Below are 22,483 nucleotides of genomic sequence, written 5' to 3' on the forward strand. Positions count from 1 at the left end.
AGTTCTTCCACAGTGAAGACGGATGCAAAATACTTATTAAGTTCGTTCGCCATTTCGTTGTCCTCCGTTACTACCTCTTGAGCATCATTTTCAATTACATTTTATTAACTTATTTATGATAATATTTTGTTTTATGTGCTGTGTGTGATATATGTTTTGTGGTTGCACCATGGTCCAGAGGAGTGTTGTTTCGTTTGGTTGCATGTATGCACTGTGAGATAACCGTTAACTTGAACTTGAACTTCAACAAGTAAACTCAGTGGGGAAATGAAACAAAAACATTTATTTTACAATTTTATTACTATAGTTAAAATACAGTGGAAGTCAGTTAAACCTTTTGAGGAGGAATTTTCAATGAAACAACAACATTTTACGGTTGGCAATTGACCCTGTTCATTTCTATGCTTTTCTGAAATAGGACTGCACCTCACTCAACAGCAGTGCAGCACATTGGACTTTCAGGTCCACAGTCATCTGGTACTATGAGTCACAGAGGAGGGTCTTGGGATACTTCCAGCTACAGAAGCATGCTATCTTATCCTTCAATGCCATCTTCATCACAAACACCTACCTCAAGGGCTCCCATAACCATTACAAATCTCCTAATGAGTAAGTATCAGTATTTTTCAATTCCCATGTGTTATATGATGAGAGTAAAATTGGTGCTTAGAAATGGGATATATAGAAAACCAGCTTTGGTACCACACAATGGCAAATTATTTGTGACTCAGCCATCATTAAAAATAATATGGAATATTTGATTTTAACAAATTAGAGTCCAGCTTTTAATGTGAGGCAGTATTGAATGTGTGAGGTGATGCATTTTGGAAGGACAAACCAGAAGACAGAGTACAGGATTAATGGTCAGTTACTTAAGAGTGTGGATGAACAAAGGAACCTTGGGGTTCAAATCCATACATCCCTCAAGGTCGCTGCACAGGTTGATAGGGTAGTTAAGAAGGCCTATGGGATGCTAGGCTTCATTAACATGGGATTGAGTTCAAGAGTAGAGAGGTCATGTTGCAACTCTACAAATCTCTGGTGAGACCGCACTTAAGAGTATTGTGTTCAATTCTGGTCATGTCATTATAGGAAGGTTGTGGAAGCTTTGGAGAGGGTGTAGAGGAGATTTACCAGGATGTTGAACAAGTCATATGAAGCAAGGTTAGCAGAGCTGGGACTTTTCTCTTTGGAGGGTAGAAGAATGAGAGGGGATTTGATAGAGGTCTACAAGATTATGAGAGGCATAGATAGGGTGGATAGTCAGTACCTGTTCCCCAGGGCACCAATAGCAAACACCAGAGGGCATATGTACAATATTAAGGGAGGGAAGTTTAGGGGAGACATCAGGGGTAAGTTTTTTACACAGAGGATTGTGAGTGCCTGGAATGACTTGCCAGGGATGGTGGTGAAGGCTAAAACATTAGAGGTATTTAAGATCCTCTTGGACAGGCACCTGGATGAAAGAAAAATGGAGGGTTATTGGGTAGTGTGGGTTTAGTACTTATTTTAAGGATTATATGGGTCGGCACAACATGGAGGGCTGAAGAGCCTGTACTGTGCTGTAGTGTTCTATGGAAAGTAGTGTTAATAACTAAATGGTTTAATTGCATTTGCCAGACATTTTATTTACTTTCCAGTTATTCCAATTTGGTCTCTTTTCCAGTTTGAATCATCTGCTTCCCAGAAGATTTTGAATATGAAATCATATTTGTATTAGTCTGAAAATCTGTCTTTGGTAATATAACAACATTCTGGTGTTATAACATTTATAAAGGGGGGTGTCAGTATTGTGCCGAGAAGATATTAACATTTATTTAACAGGAGCACTATCAAACAAAATTTGATCCCACCATAGAAAGATATCAGAACAGAAAACCAAATGTCTATTTCTGATCCCCGTGATCTCTGTCTCTGAGGCTGATATTAGGCTGCCTTTAAAGAGCGTGAACCCTTGCAAGGCAGAAGGCCCCGACAGATTACAGGTTTCCCCCACAATCTGAAGATAGAGCGTTCCTATGAAACCATTTGTAAACCAAAATGTCGTAAAGCAATTACCATCGCAAAGCAATTACCATTAATTTATATGGGAAACATTTTTGAGCATTCCCAGACCCAAAAAAAACCTACCAAATCAAACCAAATAACATAAAACCTAAAATAGCACAGACATATAGTAAAAGCAGGAATGATGTGATAAATATACACCCTATATAAAGTAGAAATATTGTATGTTCAGTGTAGTTTCACTTATCAAACTCAGGAAGACAGCAAGCCAAAATTGATTTGGATAAGAAAAAATCGTACACGCATACGTATGTACATGCATGCGCAAACAGCTGCCTGCACAAGGCTTCACAGTCATTGTAGTCTTTCTCGGGGTAGACACACGTATAAAGCGGGTGTCTTTTTTTTGTAAAAGCGAAAATCCTCTTTGGTTAGCGAAAACAGGTACTAATGTAGGTCCTTCGTAACGGCGAGCTGTCGTAAAGTGAACATTCGAAAAACGGGGGCCACCTGTACCTAGTAAGGCTCTGAAAACTTGTGGCAACTAACTGGCAGGAGTGTTCAAGGACAGTTACAACCACTCACTGCTATGGGCAGTAGTTCCCAGTTGCTTCAGAAAAGCCACAATTATGCCAGTGCCTAAGAAGAATAATGTTAGCTGTCTTAATGACGAGTAGCTCTCACATCGACAGTGATGAAATGCTTTGAGAGGTTGGTCATGACTAGACTGAACTCCTGGCTCGGCAAGGACCTGAACCCACTACAATTTGCCTATCACTACAATAGATTAATGGCGCTCGCCATCTCAACGGCTCTCCATATGGCTTTAGGCCATCTGGACTCACAAAAACCTTTGTCAGGATGCTGTTCATTGACTGCAGCTCAGTATTTAATACCATCATCCCCACAACCCTGATTGATAAGTTACAGAACCTGTACCACCTTCTGCAATTGGATCCTCGACTTCCTAACTGGAAGACCACAATCTGTGGATTGGTGATAGCATCTCCTTGCTGACGATCAACACTGGTGCACCTCAGGAGTATGTACTTAGCCCACTGCTGTACTCTCAATATGCATGAATGTGGCTAGGCATAGCTCAAATACCATCTGTAAATTTACTGATGGTAGGACCATTGTTGGTAGAATCTCAGATGGAGACGAGGGCGTACAGGAGTGAGATATGCCAACTAGTGGAGTGGTGTCGCAGCAACAACCTTGCATTCAACGTCAGTAAGATAAAAGAGCTGATTGTGGACTTCAGGAAGGGTAAGACAAAGGAACACATACCAATCCTCATTGAGGGATCAGAAGTGGAGAGAGTGAGCAGCTTCATGTTCCTGGGTGTCAAGCTCTCTGAGGACCTAACTTGGTCTCAACATACTGAAGTAGTTATAAAGAAGGCAAGACAGTATCTATACTGCATTAGGAGTTTGAAGAGATTTGGTATGTCAACAAATACACTCAAAAACTTCTATAGTACCATGGAAAGCATTTTGACAGGCTGCATCGCTGTCTGGTGGGGGAGCGGGGGGTGCTACTGCACAGGACTGAAAGAAATTGCAGAAGGTTGTAAATTTAGTCTGGTCCATCTTGGGCACTAGCCTACAATGTACCCAGGACATCTTTGGGGAGCGGTGTCTCAGAAAGGCAGCGTCCATTATTAAGGACCCCCAGTACCAGAGCATGCCCTTTTTTCATTGTTACCTTCATGTAGCAGGTAAGGAAGCCTGAAGGCACACACTCAGTGATTCAGGAATAGCGTCTTCCCCTCTGCCAACCGATTCCTAATTGAACCCGTGAACATTACCTCACTTTTTTAAACACATATTACTTCTAGTTTTGCATGATGTTAATCTATTCAATATACATATACTGTAATTGATTTTTTTTTCTTCTATATTATGTATTGCACTCATATGCTGCTGCTGCTAAATTAACAAATTTCATGACACTTGCCAGTGACAATATATCTGATTCTGATTTTAAAGGAGTAAGGAATTAGACAGAGGGAGTAGTTTTAAGGAATTTCAGAACATAAGAGTCAGGTAGAAAAGGCAGCAGAATTGGGTGTTGTGGTTAACTTTGATAGAAGGACAGTGTAAAAGGTTGGCAACCAGATTAGAGGGATCTAAACAAAATTCTGCAAAAAGAATTGGCATGAACTTGGGATGTTACAGCACATTCAAGGACTTTGTGATGGAAAGGAGATTTTAGATGTTTGCAAGTCAATTTTAAAATATTTGTAAATCAATTTAGGTTGTTTGCAGGTTAATGGTGAGGTATGAGTATGGCAGATTCGAATAGAAAGTAGAAAAATACTTGAGTAGAAGGAACAAATTATGATTAGTCTGGAAGTGAAGCTGTGTTTGGACACTTTGGTCAAGTGAATAAGAAGGGCCTTCTTAGATAAAATATGCTTGAACAGATCAAGGCACAAGGTGGGATACAGTCCTGAGAAAAATAGAATTTCAGGATAAGCAGAGTGGAGAATACTATTCATGACCTTTAATTTGTGATAATTGTTTAATTTTGACATTTTAGATAGAACTTTTGCAAGCCTGTTCTGATTTTCAATGGCATCTAAGGCAGAGATCAATTTGGACAGTTCAGGAATTGAAGAACTTTTGGACCACATAGAAGTATATACCTAAGTTGGAAGATTGCCTATGATCTTCTTGAATAATGGAGCAAACTAGAGGAACCACATGGCCAAATCCTTTTTCTTAACTGATGTTCAGTCCATAGCCAAAGGTTTGTTGTAAATAAAACAAGCATTTCAATCTTTTAAGTTGATTTGCATTTGGATGTGGGCTTTGCAATTCAAGCTTGGCTTTATTGCTCATCTCTAATTGCCTCTTAAGTAAATATGAACTGTCTTCTTGCATATGTGCTAACTTCTTGCTGCTTGGTAAGAATTTCTAGGATTTTAAGCCATGGGTAACAAAGGACATTAAGGACATCCTGAATGCTGAAAAGAGGGTGTTTAGAGATGGAAATAGGGAGTTGCTGAGGACAATACAGAGGGACCTGAAAGCCAAGATCAGGGAGGCTAAAGATAGGTATAGGAGGAAGCTTGAGTGGAAACTCCAGCAGAACAACATGAGAGAGGTCTGGAGTGGGATGAGGACCATCAGTGGGTTCTGGCAAACTAGCAACAGAGGAGCTGAAGGCAGTGAGGACAGGGCCAATGAACTTAAACTGTTCTTCAACAGATTTGACACTGTGGGCCCCTGCCCATCCCCCACATGATTCATCTGTTGTCGGCCCCCAACCAGCACAGACTCCACTCTCCCCTCCTACCCCTCCTCACAGCCCCCGCCCTGCTCTCATGACCACCCTTCCCCCATCGGAAACCACCACGGTGGGCTTCACAGCTGAACAGGTGAGAAGACAGCTGAAACGTCTCCACCCAAACAAGGCTACAGGCCCGGATGGTGTCAGCTCCAGGGTGCTCAAAGCCTGTGCCCCCCCCCCCCCGGCTATGTGGAGTACTTCACCATGTCTTCAACCTGTGCCTGAATCTCCAGAGGGTTCCTGTGCTGTGGAAGGCATCCTGCCTCGTCCCTGTACCAAAGACACCGCATCCCAGTGGCTCCAATGACTACAGACTGGTGGCATTGACCTCCCACATCATGAAGACCCTGGAAAGACTTGTTCTAGAGCAGCTCTGGCCTATGGTTATGCCACATTTAGACCCCCTCCAGTTTGCCTACCAGCCCCAACTAGGAGTTGAGATTGCCATCGTCTACCTGCTGAAATGTGTCTACACCCACCGGGACAAGCCGGCAAGCACTGTGAGGGTCATGTTTTTTGACTTCTCCAGTGCGTTCAACACCATCTGCCCTGCTCTGCTGGGTGAGAAGCTGACAGTGATGCAAGTGCTTGTAAGCAGAACAAGTGCTACACCTGCCGTTACACTTCCTCCCTCATCACCATTCAGGGCCCCAGACAGTCCTTCCAGGTGAGGCGACACTTCACCTGTGAGTCGGCTGGTGTGGTATACTGCGTCTGGTGCTCCCGGTATGGCCTTTTATATATTGGTGAGACCTGACGCAGACTGGGAGACCATTTCCCTGAACACCTATGCTCTGTCCGCCAGAGAAAGCAGGATCTCCCAGTGGCCACACATTTTAATTTCACGTCCCATTCCCATTCTGATATGTCTATCCATGGCCTCCTCTACTGTCAAGATGAAACCAGACTCAGGTTGGAGGAACAACGCCTTATATACCAGCTGGGCAGCCTCCAACCTGATGGCATGAACATCTCTAACTTCTGTTAATGCTCCTCTTCCTCTTCTTACCCCATCTCTGACAATATTTAGTTGTTTTTTTTTCTCTCTCTGTGCCCATCACTCTGCCTGTTCTCCATCTCCCTCTGGTGCTCCCCCCCTCACCCTTTCTTTCTCCCGAGGCCTCCCGTCCCATGATCCTTTCCCTTCTCCGGCTCTGTATCACTTTTGCCAATCACCTTTCCAGCTCATAACTTCATCCCACCCCCTCCTGTCTTCTCCTATCATTTTGCATTTCCCCCTCCCCCACTACATTCAAATCTCTTAGTATCTTTCCCTTCAGTTAGTCCTGACAAAGGGTCATAGCCCGAAACATCGACAATGCTTCTCCTTATAGATGCTGCCTGGCCTGCTGTGTTCCGCCAGTTTTTTGTGTGTGTTGTTTGAATTTCCAGCATCTGCAGATTTCCTCGTGAATGATGCAGGTGGGTGCTTCCCTGGCATCATGGATTATTGATTACCTGACTGGCAGACCACAGTACGTGCGCTTGCAACACTGTGTGTCAGACAGAGTGGTCAGCAGCACTGGAGCTCCACAGGGGACTGTCCTGTTTCCCTTTCCCTTCACCATCTACACTTCGGACTTCAACTACAACACAGGGTCTTGCCATCTTCAGAAGTTTTCTGATGAGTCTGTCATAGTTGAATGCATCAGCAAGGAAGATGAGGCGGAGTACAGGGCTACGGTGGGAAACTTTGTCACATGGTGTGAGCAGAATCATCTGCAGCTTAATGTGAAAAAGACTAAGGAGCTGGTAGTGGACCTGAGGAGGGCTAAGGCACCGGTGACACCGGTTTCCATCCAAGGGGTCAGTTTGGACATGGAGGATTACAAGTACCTGGGGATACAAATTGACAATAAACTGGACTGGTCAAAGAACACTGAGGCTGTCTACAAGAAGGGTCAGAGTCATCTCTACTTCCTGAGGAGACTGAGGTCCTTTAACATCTGTTGGACAATGCGACAATGCTGAGGATGTTCTACAAGTCTGTGGTGGCCAGTGTTATCATGTTTGCTGTTGTGTGCTGGGGCAGCAGGTTGAGGGTAGCAGACACCAACAGAATCAACAAACTCATTCGTAAGGCCAGTGATGTTGTGGGGGTGGAACTGGACTCTGTGACAGTGGTGTCTGAAAAGAGGATGCTGTCCAAGTTGCATGCCATCTTGGACAATGTCTCCCATCCACTCCATAATGTACTGGTTAGGCACAGGAGTATATTCAACCAGAGACTCTTTCCACCGAGATGCAACACTGAGCGTCATAGGAAGTCATTCCTGCCTGTGGCCATCAAACTTTACAACTCCTCCCTCGGAGTGTCAGACACCCTGAGCCAATAGGCTGGTCCTGGACTTATTTCCACTTGGAAAAACTTAATTATTATTAATTATTATTATTTATGGTTTTATATTGCTATATGTCTACACTATTCTTGGTGCGACTGTAACGAAACCCAGTTTCCCTCAGGATCAATAAAGTATGTCTGTCTGTCTAACTCAGATACTAAAGGATCAGCAAACTATTTTAAATTTGGGATGAGGCATGATGTGTTCAGAAGCTTGCATGAGGTAGTGTTCCTGTGTGGCTGGTGACCTTATCCATCTAGGTTGAATTGAGACTGTGAATGTAAGTTCTGCTGCCTTAGTATATTTGTAGATGGTATACATTGTACGCTGATGGTTGTGTACAATTCAGTAGACTATTGTATGAATTTCTGAAGACTTATAGCATATGTAAGTTTTGGTAAATATGTTTCACTATCGTTATAAACTAACATTTCCTAAAAGAGTAAAACATGCAGATTGCTTATTTTAACTTACCTTTATATATCTGACTTTGCACTGAAGATTCATAACTTGTTAAATATTAACTCATGTAAATAGGTGGGTTGAATTTACTTAAGTGGTTAACATTGGAACAGTCCTCCAGTTTTTTAACGTGAGTCTGATCACAAGCCATAGTGGACTATTAGAATTTCATAATGCAATTCGTCCCTTTTTTTAAGAGCAAGTTTATTTTAACCACATGGAGATTGATTTTCTAGTATGTAAAGAGGGATTAACCTACAAGATAAATGGTTTTACAGATTTTTTTGTGTTGTGGAGTAAGGGCATGTCCTCCACATCCATCTCCCTACGCTCATCTCTCAGTCTGCACTGTCAGTATGTCTGCAGATGTTTTTGTCCATAAGAGGATTCCCTGGAAACTGTCTGTTCCCCTGATTACTATTGGAACCTAATACTCTGATTATTCTTTGCTCTACTATTCCTCCTGCAACATCACATACCTCTTGCTTCCTAGCCTTACATTTAGTTTTGTTAACCACTGTAGCAGCAACCCCTTATCACTCCCTTCCTCGCAACTGGACTTCCTAGCATTGTGTAATACATCCCTCTATTCACAATCTATTGGACTACAACAATGTACTTGTAAGACTTAAATGCCATCACGTCCATACATGTGTCATGCATATGTGTGCACACACATGTGCACATATGCTAAAATCAAAGTCTGTGCATTCATTTATTGCAAACATGAATTTATAAGCATAATAAATTTCAGTTGCCAAAGGATTTGGCACACAAGTTATCATCTCCCTTGTCTGCATTCTCACATTCAAGAAGAACGTAAACATTTCCTGAGTTAGAAGTAACATGGTTAACCATTGGAGATTCATTGAGTGCCCTTGAAGGATTTACAATTATAACAGTTTATTACTGCAGCAACTTTCACACATGAAAATATCAAAGTAGTTGTCTTATTTCCTATAATCCTCTGAAAGTTTACACAGCAGGTTCAAAGCCAACTTGTCTGTTTGTTCATGACTGAGAAACAGTTTACATTGGCTTCTAAGAAAAAGTAACAACCAGATTGAACATCAAAATGTGATATCATGCAGCAGTGAGAAAAGTATGATCCAGAATTAACATTATTTTGAAGTATTATAAATAAAATTTGCTGCAGATGTTAATTTTCAATTTACACATACTTTGTACCTTGTGCTTTTTGGTGCTGGTTTCTCTCATGGTAATTTTTTTGCTTTCAGGACCATAAATCACTTGGATAACAAAAATGGCAGGTAGGGCAAAGTGAATTTGTTTAATAAATGTAGTTTAAAATGTGGTTGAGTTGTTTAGAAAGACTATCTAGATGAATAAAGTTGTAGTTTGAATAAATTAACCGCTGTTACTTTTTACTTCATGGTAATGTAGGACAATTAAGTGTGATTTCACATCTCTTATTTTTTAAATGCTTATCTTAGGAATAGCAATCAGAAGCTTGATGGAGAAATTATTTGTCCTGTTTGATTTCAGTCTTCCGAAGTATGATCCAGTTGATTTTAAGGATTTGTTATCTTTTTAATGTATAAGAACTTAAGAGCAATAAGCACCCAACAGCATAAGAAATGGAACAAGAATTATGTCTGCCATTCTGTAAGTTCATAGCTGATTTGTTTGGGGTCTCAGTTCCAGCTATCTGCCGTTTTATTATAACTCTTAATTCTCTTGCTAGGCAAAAGTCTATCTAACTGTGTCTTAAATATATTTAATGAGGTAGCCTGGACTGCTTCCCTAGATATAACCATATAACAATTACAGCACAGAAACAGGCCATCTCGCCCTTCTAGTCCATGCTGAGTGCTTACTCTCACCTAGTCCCACTGACCTGCACTCAGCCCATAACCCTCCATTCCTTTCCTGTACATATACCTATCCAATTTTTTTTTTTTAATGACAGTATCGAACCTGCCTCTACCACTTTTACTGGAAGCTCGTTCCATACAGCTACCACTCTCTGAGTAAAGAAGTTCCCCCTCGTGTTACCCCTAAACTTTTGCCTCTTAACTCCCAACTCATGTTCTCTTGTTTGAATCTCCCCTACTCTCAATGGAAAAAGCCTATTAACATCAACCCTATATATCCCCTTCATAATTTTAAATACCTCTATCAAGTCCCCCCTCAACCTTCTACGCTCCAAAAAATAAAGACCTAACTTGTTCAACCTTTCTCTGTAACTTAGGTGCTGAAACCCAGGTAACATTCTAGTAAATCTCCTTTGTACTCTCTATTTTGTTGACATCTTTCCTATAATTCGGTGACCAGAACTGTACACAATACTCCAAATTTGGCCTCACCAATGCCTTGTACAAATTTAACACTTCATCCCAAATCCTATACTCAATGCTCTGATTTATAAAGGCCAGCATACCAAAAGCTTTCTTCACCACCCTGTCCAGATGAGATTCTACCTTCAGGAAACTATGCACCATTATTCTTAGATGACTCTGTTCTACTGCATTCCTCAATGCCCTACTATTTACCATGTATATAGTAGTCAGAATTCAGTATGATGGGAAGTACATGTAGGTGTTGCTCAATGCTGGCCCTGGAAAGCATTAACAAAATGGGTCTGGTTATCTTGCTTTTGTTTATTTTCTTCTGTCATCACTGATTGTCAGCATAAATTCATTTTCCTCTCTTTTATCAGTCTTGTAGCTATCCTTGATAATAGATATTAGGTTATGCTTTTACTTAAAATGTGATATTTGACATATTTGTGAGGTGCAACATGGTCACGTGCTCCAACCTCATCAATACATTTAAGATTCTGATATGTATGACATCCGTTAGTCTCACGAGACCATGGACCTACACCTAGAAAGTCTTCTCCAGGGCGCAGGCCTGGGCAAGGTTGTATGGAAGACTGGCTGTTGCCCATGCAGCAAGTTTCCTTCTCCATGCCACCGATGTTGTCCAAGGGAAGGGCAAAGGCAGATACAACTTGGCCCCAGTGTCGTCGCAGGAGTTGCCAGAGCGAGGTTGAAGGCAACGTCGGACTGTCTTAGGGACTCCAGCTCTGGATTTGTCCTCCTCAGAGTTTACTCCCGAAGCCTTTCCCATAAGTGGGTATGGCTGCAAGACAGCGGAGGTTTGAAATCAGTTTTCCCTCTCTTAGATGGACTGCCTTCCCAGGCTGACGAGCTCCATCTACCCGAATATAGTCCTGATATAGTCCATCAGAAACTATTCAGGATCATGAGAATCAAAACTCTGCAGTTGCTAGAAACCTGAAATATTCCAATTCCATCTCGGATTTCAAGATGGAGCCAGGTCGATGCTCAGGATCGAGGTGTGTGTGTTTGTGTGTGTCTCTCTCTCAAGATGGCACCAGCAAACAACAATTCCTCAGGCGACAGCTTCCAGATAGCAAATCTTTCAAATTATTTTATATTTCCTATACCTTCTGCTTGTTCATTTTGTCTTGTTTGTGTTACGGAAGCTGTTGAAGCCTGTGACATACAGTCCAAATCTCAATCGAAAGATCCAGTGCTGAGCTGTGTCAGGAGACCTGCCTCATGGAGATCAGAGGTGGGGTGGCCAAAAAGGTCTGAGAACACAAGCTAACTCATGGAAAAGCCCAGCGATGAAGCACAAGGTCATGAATAATTCCACCTTGAAGTGGCGAGGAAGATTGAAACATTGAGGTGAATGCAGAAGGTCGGTGATGGCTCCCAACAGAGCTGGTCAGTAGGCAAATTGGCACGTTTAACCTTGATCGGTGACATTTGGGCCCAGGCTAGCGATCACTCTTTACAGAAGGACTGAGTATGTGTGGCTGTTCTCCTCATATGCAGATGAAAAGATGATTCCCATATTCTGAGATTTATGTGATTATTGAACTAGAATTTATATTGGTTTCCTTCAGTTTTTCCATGTTTTCTCTCAGTAGACAAGCGGCTGCTGGGTGATCTGTTAATTTTTTTGTGTGTGAAGGGGTGTGAGAGCTTGGTGTTAATGTCTTTTCTGTGAGTGAAAGGGTCAGGGATTATTATGAATAGGGTGTCATTGATTGTTGTTGTGGCTGTTTTTTGCGGCGGGCAAGTGAGAGATTTTCAGGTCTACAAGTTTTCTTTTTTTTGTGCTGATTGGTGGGGAGTTGATGTCTTTTCTTTCCTCAGCACCCATAGTCTTTCTGCATTTAATGGCTATCTGGAGTAGACAAATATTGGCGTTGTATTATACATGCATACTGTGACAATAAAATGAACTTTTGAACCTTTGACCCGATGGTCTGACCTGGGGTTAAAGGACTGTGTATGTAGGTGGAAGGAAGGAAGAGGGCTTGTTTATACTGTTTTTGTTTTGTTGCTTGTTGTGTTCTGTGTTGCTCTGTTGAGAACTATTGGTGCTGTAATATGGGCAACACTTACTCTGATGTGTTGGTTGTTTACACAAGTGCAAATATGTGAGAAAGAAACTTGAACATAGAATAAAAGCTTAAGATACTGTAAACACTCAACAGCTCAGGCATCATCTGTGGAAAGAGAAACAGAGTTATTGTTTCAGGTCAGAACTCTGCAAAAGAGGGAAATAAGTTACTTTTAAGTTGCAGAGAAGGGAGGGGTGGATAGGACAAAAGGAATTTCTGTGATAAAGGGAAGGCTAAGGTTATTTTTAGTGATAAATTGTAAAACAGTCTGGTTGGTAGGTTAATATGAAAATGAGAGGGATAACTAAAATTCATGAAGCGCAGAGTTATAGGAAATGCTCACCACTGTTACTGGAGTCAGAAAATTGAGTTAGTATTACAGATATATGACTTGCAGCTGAACTTACCAGTGAGTTACGTAAAATTGTTCAATGTGATATAATGGTCCAGATGGATGTAACATGCCCATACAAGGTGTCAACCTTCAAGCTTATTTTGAGCCTTAATATAAAAATGCAGGAAGACACAAATGGTTCAGAATTGAAATATGATAGAGAATTAAAATGGCGGGCAATTGGAATTGTAAAATAGTAACCCTATCTGCATTTGGTTCCTCCTGTTTAGGGACCATGTTTTGAGCATCAAATTTATATGGTTAATTTTTCTGCTGGCATAGAATCAGAGAGATCAAAGAAAGGAAGATCCAGAGATGGACCATGTAAAATCAAGGTGTGCAGAAATATCTTTTCACAGAGAGATGCAAAAATCTGAAATTATCTGTGTGGAGAATTATGGAAACTAGATCATTAGAAGTATTAAAGGTAGAGGTAGATACATTTTGAAAGATAAGGGAATTGAGGATGTATGAAGAACTGGCAGTAAAGAGGAGGCCAACATAGACAGCTATGATCATTTTAATTGTGGAACATACTTGAGGGTCCAGGTGGCCTGCGTCTGCTCTTAACTGAGAACATAGTGCAAATTAGCATCAAAAGTAGTGATTTTTTCAAATTCTTTGTGAATCTAGGAACCAGTGACAATACAGTTATCAATGTAATGCAAAAAGAGTTGTTAAGTGGCCCAAGCAAGAGTGAAACAAGGACTGCTCCATGTACCCCAGAATATCTTGGGCTCATGCATGTTCATCTACCTATACCTTTGGTTGAGAGAAAAAATTGTTCAGCATATTCAGCCAGGCAGATGAATTTGTTGGTGAAGGGTAACTAGTTGGACAGCTCATGAAGAACCAAAGGATCCCAGAGCCTCCTGAGATGGAGATGTAGAGGGATTATACATACATGATGAGGATAATCCCATTGGAACTAGGAAACTGGAATCTGTTGTATGTTGATATATTTATCTACACAATTGGACTTTTTTTATGGGCATTGTTAACTGAAGTATTGTTGTGTCTTCAGTAATGGTTGGTAACATCCTTAAAATCTCAATACTTGAAAGTCATGGGCTAGGAAGTAGACTACGCCTTTTTTAGGTGCAGAAACATTGCAGGCAGCCCTTGATATTCATGAAAGTTGGAAAAGGATTGCATAAGGAATGAAAACTCAAGTTCAAGATTACCGAACAATGCTGTTAGGTTTGCCTGTGTAACATATCACTGAAAATGGTAACTGAATGAATGGATGCCTCTGTGAAGAGAGGTTGGTGGGAGAGTGCTCCTAAAGGATTAGGGGACACATGAATGAACTGGTGAAGAACAGTGCTTACAGGAAGCAATTGGCCTTGGTGCCACTTCTGGCAGGAGTTTGCCAGTGTAGGCTCAGTTGGTCATGTGTGCAGCCTATGAATGCCTGCACCTTGAGAAGCAAAATGCCCTATTGCCTGCCCCTCAGGCAGAAGGGAAAATAGTTAAACTATTCTTGATTCCAGAATTTTGGAGACTTTCTAATGCAGCAGCAAGCCTTGGAATGTGACAAAGTTCATCATCATCAACAACTTGGAACAACCATTAGGCCAACAATTTGATACTGACTGTGACCCATACCTCTGTGGGCAGAAGCAGTAAAGGCACATTTTTGAGGTTATGTTGGTGGTCAGAGGAGTTCACAGTTCTCACTGTGGAAAAGGAATAAAATCTGGGTGTGTGGCCCTTTTAAATAGTACATTTTAAGGGGAAGTTTTAGTAAAAACTATCTGTTCTGTGAGTAAGTGATTGTTCTTCAGGCCTTTGGGCTGGAAATGTCAGTGCTTCAAATGTTGCACCACTGTTGACAACACTGAGAGATTTTTGGCAGAATAAAAGTGCTGGGAGAACAGAATTCTTGCTAAACTTACAATGCATAAATTTCCCAGTGGGTACTCAGACATTTAAAAATGTGCACAAAATTGACATTCTCCAGATTAAACTGATTTTCAATAGAACAAATCTGTTTTTTTGCATATGTGACTCTATCAAAGGTCTTCTTCTGACCCAATTTGACAAGGCAATTGTACATCCCATTGTGTAATGCAAGACTATTAAAAATCTTTTTGCCTTATCTATGCAGGACTGGTCAGGATGAATCACTAGCCCCAAAACAGAATTGACTGAAATTTTGAATTATTTTAGTATTTTCAGAACTTGTGCTTAGATTCTGGGTGCTAGAGGTCACAAATTTGGAGGTGCTTTCAGAACATGCTGGTTGAGCAATGACACCTTACAAGGCTGGATTTTTCCTCCCCATCGATGCCCTCCAGGAGCTGCAAGAAAAGATCCTGCATGCTTCTCTCCAGTTTATGCTTTTCCCAATAGTTCTCTCTCACCTTCTGAAGAACCTTAAGGATCTCTTGACATTTGACTTGATTGTTTCCCACTTGTGCACTGGGAAATCTATTGGTTCAAATCTCTTTAGCCTGTGTTAGCCCTTTAAAATTCCTTCACATATTCTGGGATCGGAAGTTTCATGTAGAGTTTCTGTATACCTCTGCTAGTCCTGTGGTCTTCCAGTAAGGAACAGTATGCGAGCAGGAAGTAACTTTTGAATTTAACGTCAGAACTGCATGACTGATTGCATCCCTGGCAACCAGATGAACTACTGCCATTCACTGACTCAACATCTGGAGTTTCTGAATTTAAAACTGTGAAAACATGTTCCTCTGCAGAGTCAGCTCCCACATGTGTGCATGTTGCATAGAGTGCAGCCTTCCATAATCATTGAGGAGGCTTTCAGTCAGAAGCTGAAAACGCCTAAAGATTTATTTTGGCATGATGTTGACTTCTTTAGTAATACCTCTCAACATCAAATGGCATTTATTGCTCTTCTGTTCAGGATTCTGACAGATTTCATAATTTAGATTTGAGTGTCCTTGCACATCTGATGGTCCTTCTGCAAGTTTTCCCTCTCCAGTAATAGCCTTTCTGCAACTTCCGCTTATGTTTTCAGGCCTATCTTGTTCCTGCTGTTTTTCTGAAGTACAACTCATCAGGCTGTGATTCAGAAACTCTCCAAACTGTTCAGTGTTAAGAGTAATCCAAAGTAACTCAAACAAATGCTATCATAATGGCTCACAAGAAAGTAGTAAGGAATGCCATAGCTTGCAATATTTCCATGGGTCTTAGTCATTTTCTTTCATTAGCATTTTGCTCTCACCTTGATTCCCACTGGCTCATGTCAAGAAGACTTTAGATTTAAAATTAGCCAATTGACATTTAAACTTGCTTTACTAAATTAACTTGCCACAACTAATCTAATTAGGCTAAAGTGAAGGAGGCAGCAGTTTTAACAAATGTGAATTAGAAGCAAGGATCGTCTATTTGGCCCCTCCTGTTCCACCATTTAATAAGCTGTTTGCTGATCTGATTGTAACTTTTCTCCCATATACACTAAACCGGATAATCCACAATCAGGCTATTGAGAAATATTATGCTTCACCATCTGGCCCACAAGGTGATGTTTGATGCATTCATGTTTGACTCACAGAGGTACTGTTTCTCATTTTCCCTTCCCACTCATCAGGGACCTGGTTCCTGCATTGCCTCCGCATTTGCTGGGAAGCCCATTTCTGCACTCCCTTCCCAGTTGGCATGGCCTCAGTTCCCATGATCACTTCTTATTTTCCAGGGCTCCAGTGCCTGCACTTCCTTTCAAGTTGCTGTGGTCCTGGTTCCCTTGCTACCTTTAAATTGACCTGGTTCATTGGAAAATTTTATTGTACTATCTAAGACCTAAGAGTAGTGAACGTTAGGACATTTGAAGTAACATCCAATAGTATGGAAAATCTATCAGTACAGCACGACTGAGTCTTTCCTCATTATCAGAGTTTTACTGTTCCTGTGATAAACTTTCATCTTTTTAATTGCTCAGCAGGTTGAGTCCTTTGTATGATTCCATCTGATTACCATACATACAACTGGGTGATATGGGGAGCTACTCCTTTTAAGGATTGAGACTCACCTGGGGCAAACCTAAGGCAAGATAGAATGGAAGATTAAATGGGGCTATGGGAAACTTGAATGGCAAATGGCTCCTTACTAATGTCTACCATAAATATCAACAGCTATTTAAAGGATTTAGAAAAAGATAGCATGTAATTAAGTTACATAAAACAATACAACTTAAAAGTGAAATCATTAAATTTTATGCATTACAGAAATTTGAAGATTTATATCAAGCAGACAACGGAAAAGAATACAATGTTTACCCAAGGTCCTGCTCATGAACTTACTCTGCTCTAACTCCTTTAATGATTCTGGTTTATTATTCTCAAATTAATAGTGTAGCGTTGTACAGTTCTTTAAGATGTATTTTATCGAGTACAATAAATCCTTTATTTTTTTCACTTTTGCCTAATGTAAAATATTTCTAATATTGCATATTGCATCTTCGCACAAATAAAAATAGAACTCCATCCATCTATCTTTCTAATTAATTTTTGGGATATGGTCATTGTTGGCATGGCTAACACTTAATGCCAACATAAATACAAAAGATTCTGCAGGCATTGGAAATCCAGAAAAACCCATAAAATGCTGGAGGAATTCAGCAGGTCAGGCTGCATCTATGGAAATAAATAAAGAGCTGATGTTTTTGTGGTAACTTTGAAAAAGGACCACTTGACAACTTCATGTCCCAAAGAACAACTTTATCTGCAAGACTGATAGTTACATACAGAGGCTTTCACTGAACCATACGGCATGGCAGCGAGCTATGCAAATGCACACCAGAGAAGACGGAGGTAAAAACCCCCCCCCAACCCCAGAAGCAGCCTCTCTTTGCAAACAGCTTCCCCGAGCGGGAGTATTGTTACATTACCATTATCCTAATTAGTATTAACTTATTTTTATAATGCTTACATTACAACAGTTTTGAGCCGAGACCCTTCATCAGGACGGAAAAGATGGTGGAAGAAGCTAGAATAAATTGGTGAGGGGGGAGAGGAAGGAGTACAAGCGAGAATGTGATAGATGAGGACAGGTGAAGGGGTATAAAGTGAGAAGTTGGGAGTGATAAGGTAAAGGGCTGAAGAAAAATAAATCATTTATTCCTTTCCATAGATGCTGCCTGACCTGCTGAGTTTATTTAGCAGTGCTGCGTGGAATAGGGCCATCCAGCCCTTTGAGCCACGCAACCCAATCAACTCACAACAAACCCCATTTAACTCTAACCTAATCATGGGACAATCTACAATGACCAATGAACCTACCCTGTATGTCTTTGACTGTCGGAGGAAACTGGAGAAAACCCATGCACTCCACTGGGAGGAAGTAAAGACTCCCTACAGATAACGGCGGATTTGAACTCTGATCTATGATTTCCTGAACTGTAATAGTGTCGTGCTAACTGCTACGCTACTGTCGTGTCCTCAAGCATTTCAAGTTCCTCCAGCATTTTGTGTAACACTTATCACCAATCTCCAGTTTCCAATGAAAAGCTGATCGTGCGTCACCTTCTTGATTCCATAAGGTTAAAATACTCCCACACAATGTTCTTTGGCACTATTTAGATTAATAAATCTCATTCTAACACCCTTTTCCCTATTAAAGGAGGGGAAGTCAAAGTGATGTATTTTCAAATCAAGATGGTGTACAACTCGGTGGGGAGTTGATGATGTTCTAATGAACTTGTTATCTTTGTCATTGTGAGTAGTAGAGGTTCGGATTAAGGAGTAATGTTCAAGAAGTGATAAAAAGTTGCGGTGGAATATTTACTGGCTAGGGTACAATTTCAACAAGTTGATATTGTACTCTTCCCAGCAAATGTACCGTCACATCTTTAGCTTGTACTGCTGAATAGTAAAAGACTTTGAGGCAACTGGACATAAAATAAGTGAAATAAAAACAAGAGTAGCCCCACTAGCTATTCAAAAAGACTGTGGCTGATCTTCTATTTCAACCCTATTTTGATACTCTATCCTATTACAGGTACTCCTAACCTAAAATTTAACAGTATCAGTTCTGAGTGAAATCAGTAAATGGTCTCCAGGTGTTGAGTCAGTTACTACAATACCCTCTCATAGGTTTGCTTCGTCAAAATGTTTATGTTATGTAGCTAGTCCATGATGATTATATGTTGACGAGAAGATAAATGATAAAAAAGCTGATGAAGGTTGATGAACTGTCCTGAGGAACTCTTGCATTAGTATCTGAGCTGAAACACAGCATAGGCACAGCACATAAATTTTCCCTTTAATTTCCTTTGACTTCAGTTCTACATTACCAATGTTTTAGCTTTCTACAGCTTAGCTGTTGACAGTAGCTAGTTCTGGAGCACATCTTCAGCATCACAGATTTTCTGTATCCTGTGCATGCAACTGTTCCTTTACACATGAAGTGAATCAAACTGTCTGAAACTTGGATATTTGATGATTGGGATCTCAGGAAGAAGCTGAGAATTTATCTAAAACTAGAAAGCACTGGGTTTAAAATTGGAGGGGATGTTTAAAGGGGTTCTGGGGGGCAAATTTTTCACACAAAAAGAAGCTGGTATCTTAAATGAGCTACATGAAGAGGTGGTGGAGGCTAGGACAGTTCTAATATTTAAGAAGTATTTGGGAGGGTGCATGAAAAAGCAAGGCATAGAAGGATATGGAATTAATATGGAATATGGTGACCGCCATGGGCTAGGCATGATGGTCATTATCGATGTGGTGTACCTAAAGGCCTGTTCCTATTCTGCACAACATGGTGACGCCATGGCTATAACTCCACTTACATTTATTTTCAATTGTTGGTATCCTCACAGGTCATTTCCTGTGTGGCTGTGTAATGTCACCAAATTATGTTTTTCTTCTAAATTAGTGATAATTGTTCATCCAGACAAATGGAAAACATTCTTCATCATTGTTGGAGCTTTGGTTGGGAAGTTTAAGATATCCAGCATCTGCAGCTTTGTATCTACTATTTTTGACATTCATTTACTGTTAAAATCATGATGAACACTTTTTTGCACAACTGGAGTAGTGTGAGAAGTGAGAGTTACACCTTAAGAAAAATATAAAGAGAGGAGCTACCTTCCATGCTGACGCAATTGTATGATCCTTTGTCAGCAGAAAGATTGAAACCTATGCTTTTCCTACATCGGAGTACTTAATGTTCAATTGATCAGTCTTTGAACCATAGGAAGTAGGCATTCTTGACTGGCTGGTGCTCCATTCAAGAAGATGACTCTCTCTCCTTACAGAGTTAACCACTAACCAGAGCTAACAGAACAAGATGCTACGAACCCTGCAGATGGTTGATGTCTACTGTAGTTCTATTAGATGAGCCAGAAAAAGAGTGCCATTGCTACTTTCACTGCCATAGCAGAGTAATCCAGATATTGCTTTGTAGGTGAAACTCTACTTGAAGCAGTTGGTGTTGAGTATCTTGATAAACACTCCTGTGGATAGTCTTAGTCCTTGGCATATTTCACCCTTGTCAGATGGACATGTACAGTACAGTACTGGGCAAAAGTCTTGTTGGGGGGAGAGTGGTGTGTGTGTGTGTGAGAGAAAAACATCTATATAACATACTTTGCAGAAAATACTGCTCTATTCCCTTAAATACCCCTGATAAACTGGCAGTGATTCCTGAAGGTAATGTAATGTAAGTCAATCAAGGAGGTTCAGGGTTGGGTGATTTTTCTTAGGAAAGGGCAAACTGCCCTTCCACTGTTCATATTGTGTAAACTGGATTCATAAGGCCCAATTTAACAGAGTATGCATCATAACTATTAACTTGACCAATTGTCCACTCTGCATTCATATACCATGCACATTACAGGCACTATGTAAAGTGGCAAGTAGCCTTAAGTGCATTACAACCGGTTGATTAGAGCCCTAATGGAAATGTCAAACAAATTAGCTCCTGTAATACTCTAGAAAATCATTATATGTATTTTCATTCAGCATGTAAAGCCTCAAGTATTACCTCATTGGCTATAAATTGCTGGAGATAATGTCATTGCTTTTTTTGTAGTATCGTCAAGTGAACACTAGTACTTCCAATGTAAATGCTGCTTTGATGTTATTTTAACACTTTTTATAAGTTTATTACTGCCACATGAAAGGTTCTGGAGTTTGCAAAAGGAAACAATATAGAATGATATGCCAGAGTATGGGTAGGAGGCTCCTGATTCCTTGGTGATGTCACTGCACACCATGTTTTTATTTTGTTGATTTTAATCGCCACAGGGAAGAATTTCAAGAGAGAAGCCTACTTAAATTGCTTTCCAGGGAAAGCAAAAAATCTCACTGCTCGTTAATGCTCCTTTTTATTTCCAAAAGTAAAAAATATTTGGTTGCTCTGTTTTGTTCTAAGTATTTTATAACTTTGAAACACATCCATCAGAATGTTTCTTGCTAAAAGAACTTTAAATTGCCATTTGTCTTCCGGAAATGTCATTACATGTACATCTCGTGTAGAATCTCCTTTTGTTTGATTTTATGCTATTTTTGGCATATTTTGGCATTTTTATGACAGTTTGGTCTGTATTTATATCCATCTTTAATAGTAGATTTGTTAAAATGATTATGCCAAATATGATTTCAGTTCAGAAGGAACTATAGTTTTTAAATTGTACAGATGGTCTTTTATGCAATTAAATGAAAGAATGCAACTAAGTGCCTCTAAGTGTGTCTCTATCACGCACACACAATAAGGAGTTGGCATTTGAAATGTTGCTGCAGAAATTATCCTCTTTTTTTTTCTCATCTGTTTCTTTTTAGTTATTTTACTGGGCGTCCGCCAGTCTCCCAGCAGAGTTACAGCAGCAAACTGATTTAACCCCATTAAAGTTAAGCCCCTCTAAATGGTATAGAGATAAATTTGGATGTTTGTTACCATCAAATCAGATTACCAGGCAAACTAAGAAAATGAATGCTGGTAGGCCATTTGCTGTACGAAACAAGAATTCTAACCGTGATCTGTATTCATCAGACGTACACATACCAGAAGGAGTCACTGGAAAGTAACCAGAAACTAGAATCATGGACTGTTGAAGAAAGGTATTTGAGACCATCTATATAGCTCATTTGGTTATCGCATCAATTCTTAAATTGAAGCTTATACTAAATCCTTGAAGCACATCATTTTAATATACTTCAATGTTATAATGAGTAAGAATGCTCTTTTAAGCAGATGCAATGATACTTGGGATATACTTTCTTTGAATAAATTTTCTGTTGAGGGATGAATCTTTCCTTTGTGCTGTGGGGAGTAATTAAAGGCTAGAATAACAAGAGGTGGAAATAAAACAAAATTGGCTAGCATTAGCATCAGGGGCTTTAGAGATTTGAGTCATCAGGGGCTTGAGAGAGATGAAGTTGGATTCTTTAAATGGAAGCGCTTGGAAAATGCAATGGTAAAAAAAAAGGTAGAGAAATCACAGGAGATGTGAAATTTGGATGTCTCCTAAGGAAGAAGCCTGGCAATAGTTCGGGGTAAGAAGAGGTGGTATTTGGATCTGGAATAGATCATAAGAGAAAAGAAGAATGCCTTCAAACTCATTTTCTTCCATAGTCATGATGTTAATATAGTTATTCCCATGAAGAAACTGAA

General features: G+C 40.3%; 1 protein-coding gene across 1 annotated transcript in view; it reads left to right on the top strand.

The window, feature by feature from the left end:
* LOC132390874 (probable E3 SUMO-protein ligase RNF212) overlaps positions 1-21,729 on the top strand; it is a 104,083-nt gene extending 82,354 nt beyond the window's left edge. The window contains exons 13-14 of the mRNA XM_059963416.1: positions 419-609; positions 21,652-21,729. Coding sequence (XP_059819399.1) covers positions 419-609; positions 21,652-21,704 — 244 coding nt within the window. The 3' untranslated portion in view covers positions 21,705-21,729. The remainder of the gene's footprint in view (positions 1-418; positions 610-21,651) is intronic.
* The last annotated feature ends 754 nt before the right edge of the window (positions 21,730-22,483 follow it).

Source organism: Hypanus sabinus, chromosome 3, assembly GCF_030144855.1.
Source record: "Hypanus sabinus isolate sHypSab1 chromosome 3, sHypSab1.hap1, whole genome shotgun sequence".
Lineage (NCBI taxonomy): Eukaryota > Metazoa > Chordata > Chondrichthyes > Myliobatiformes > Dasyatidae > Hypanus > Hypanus sabinus.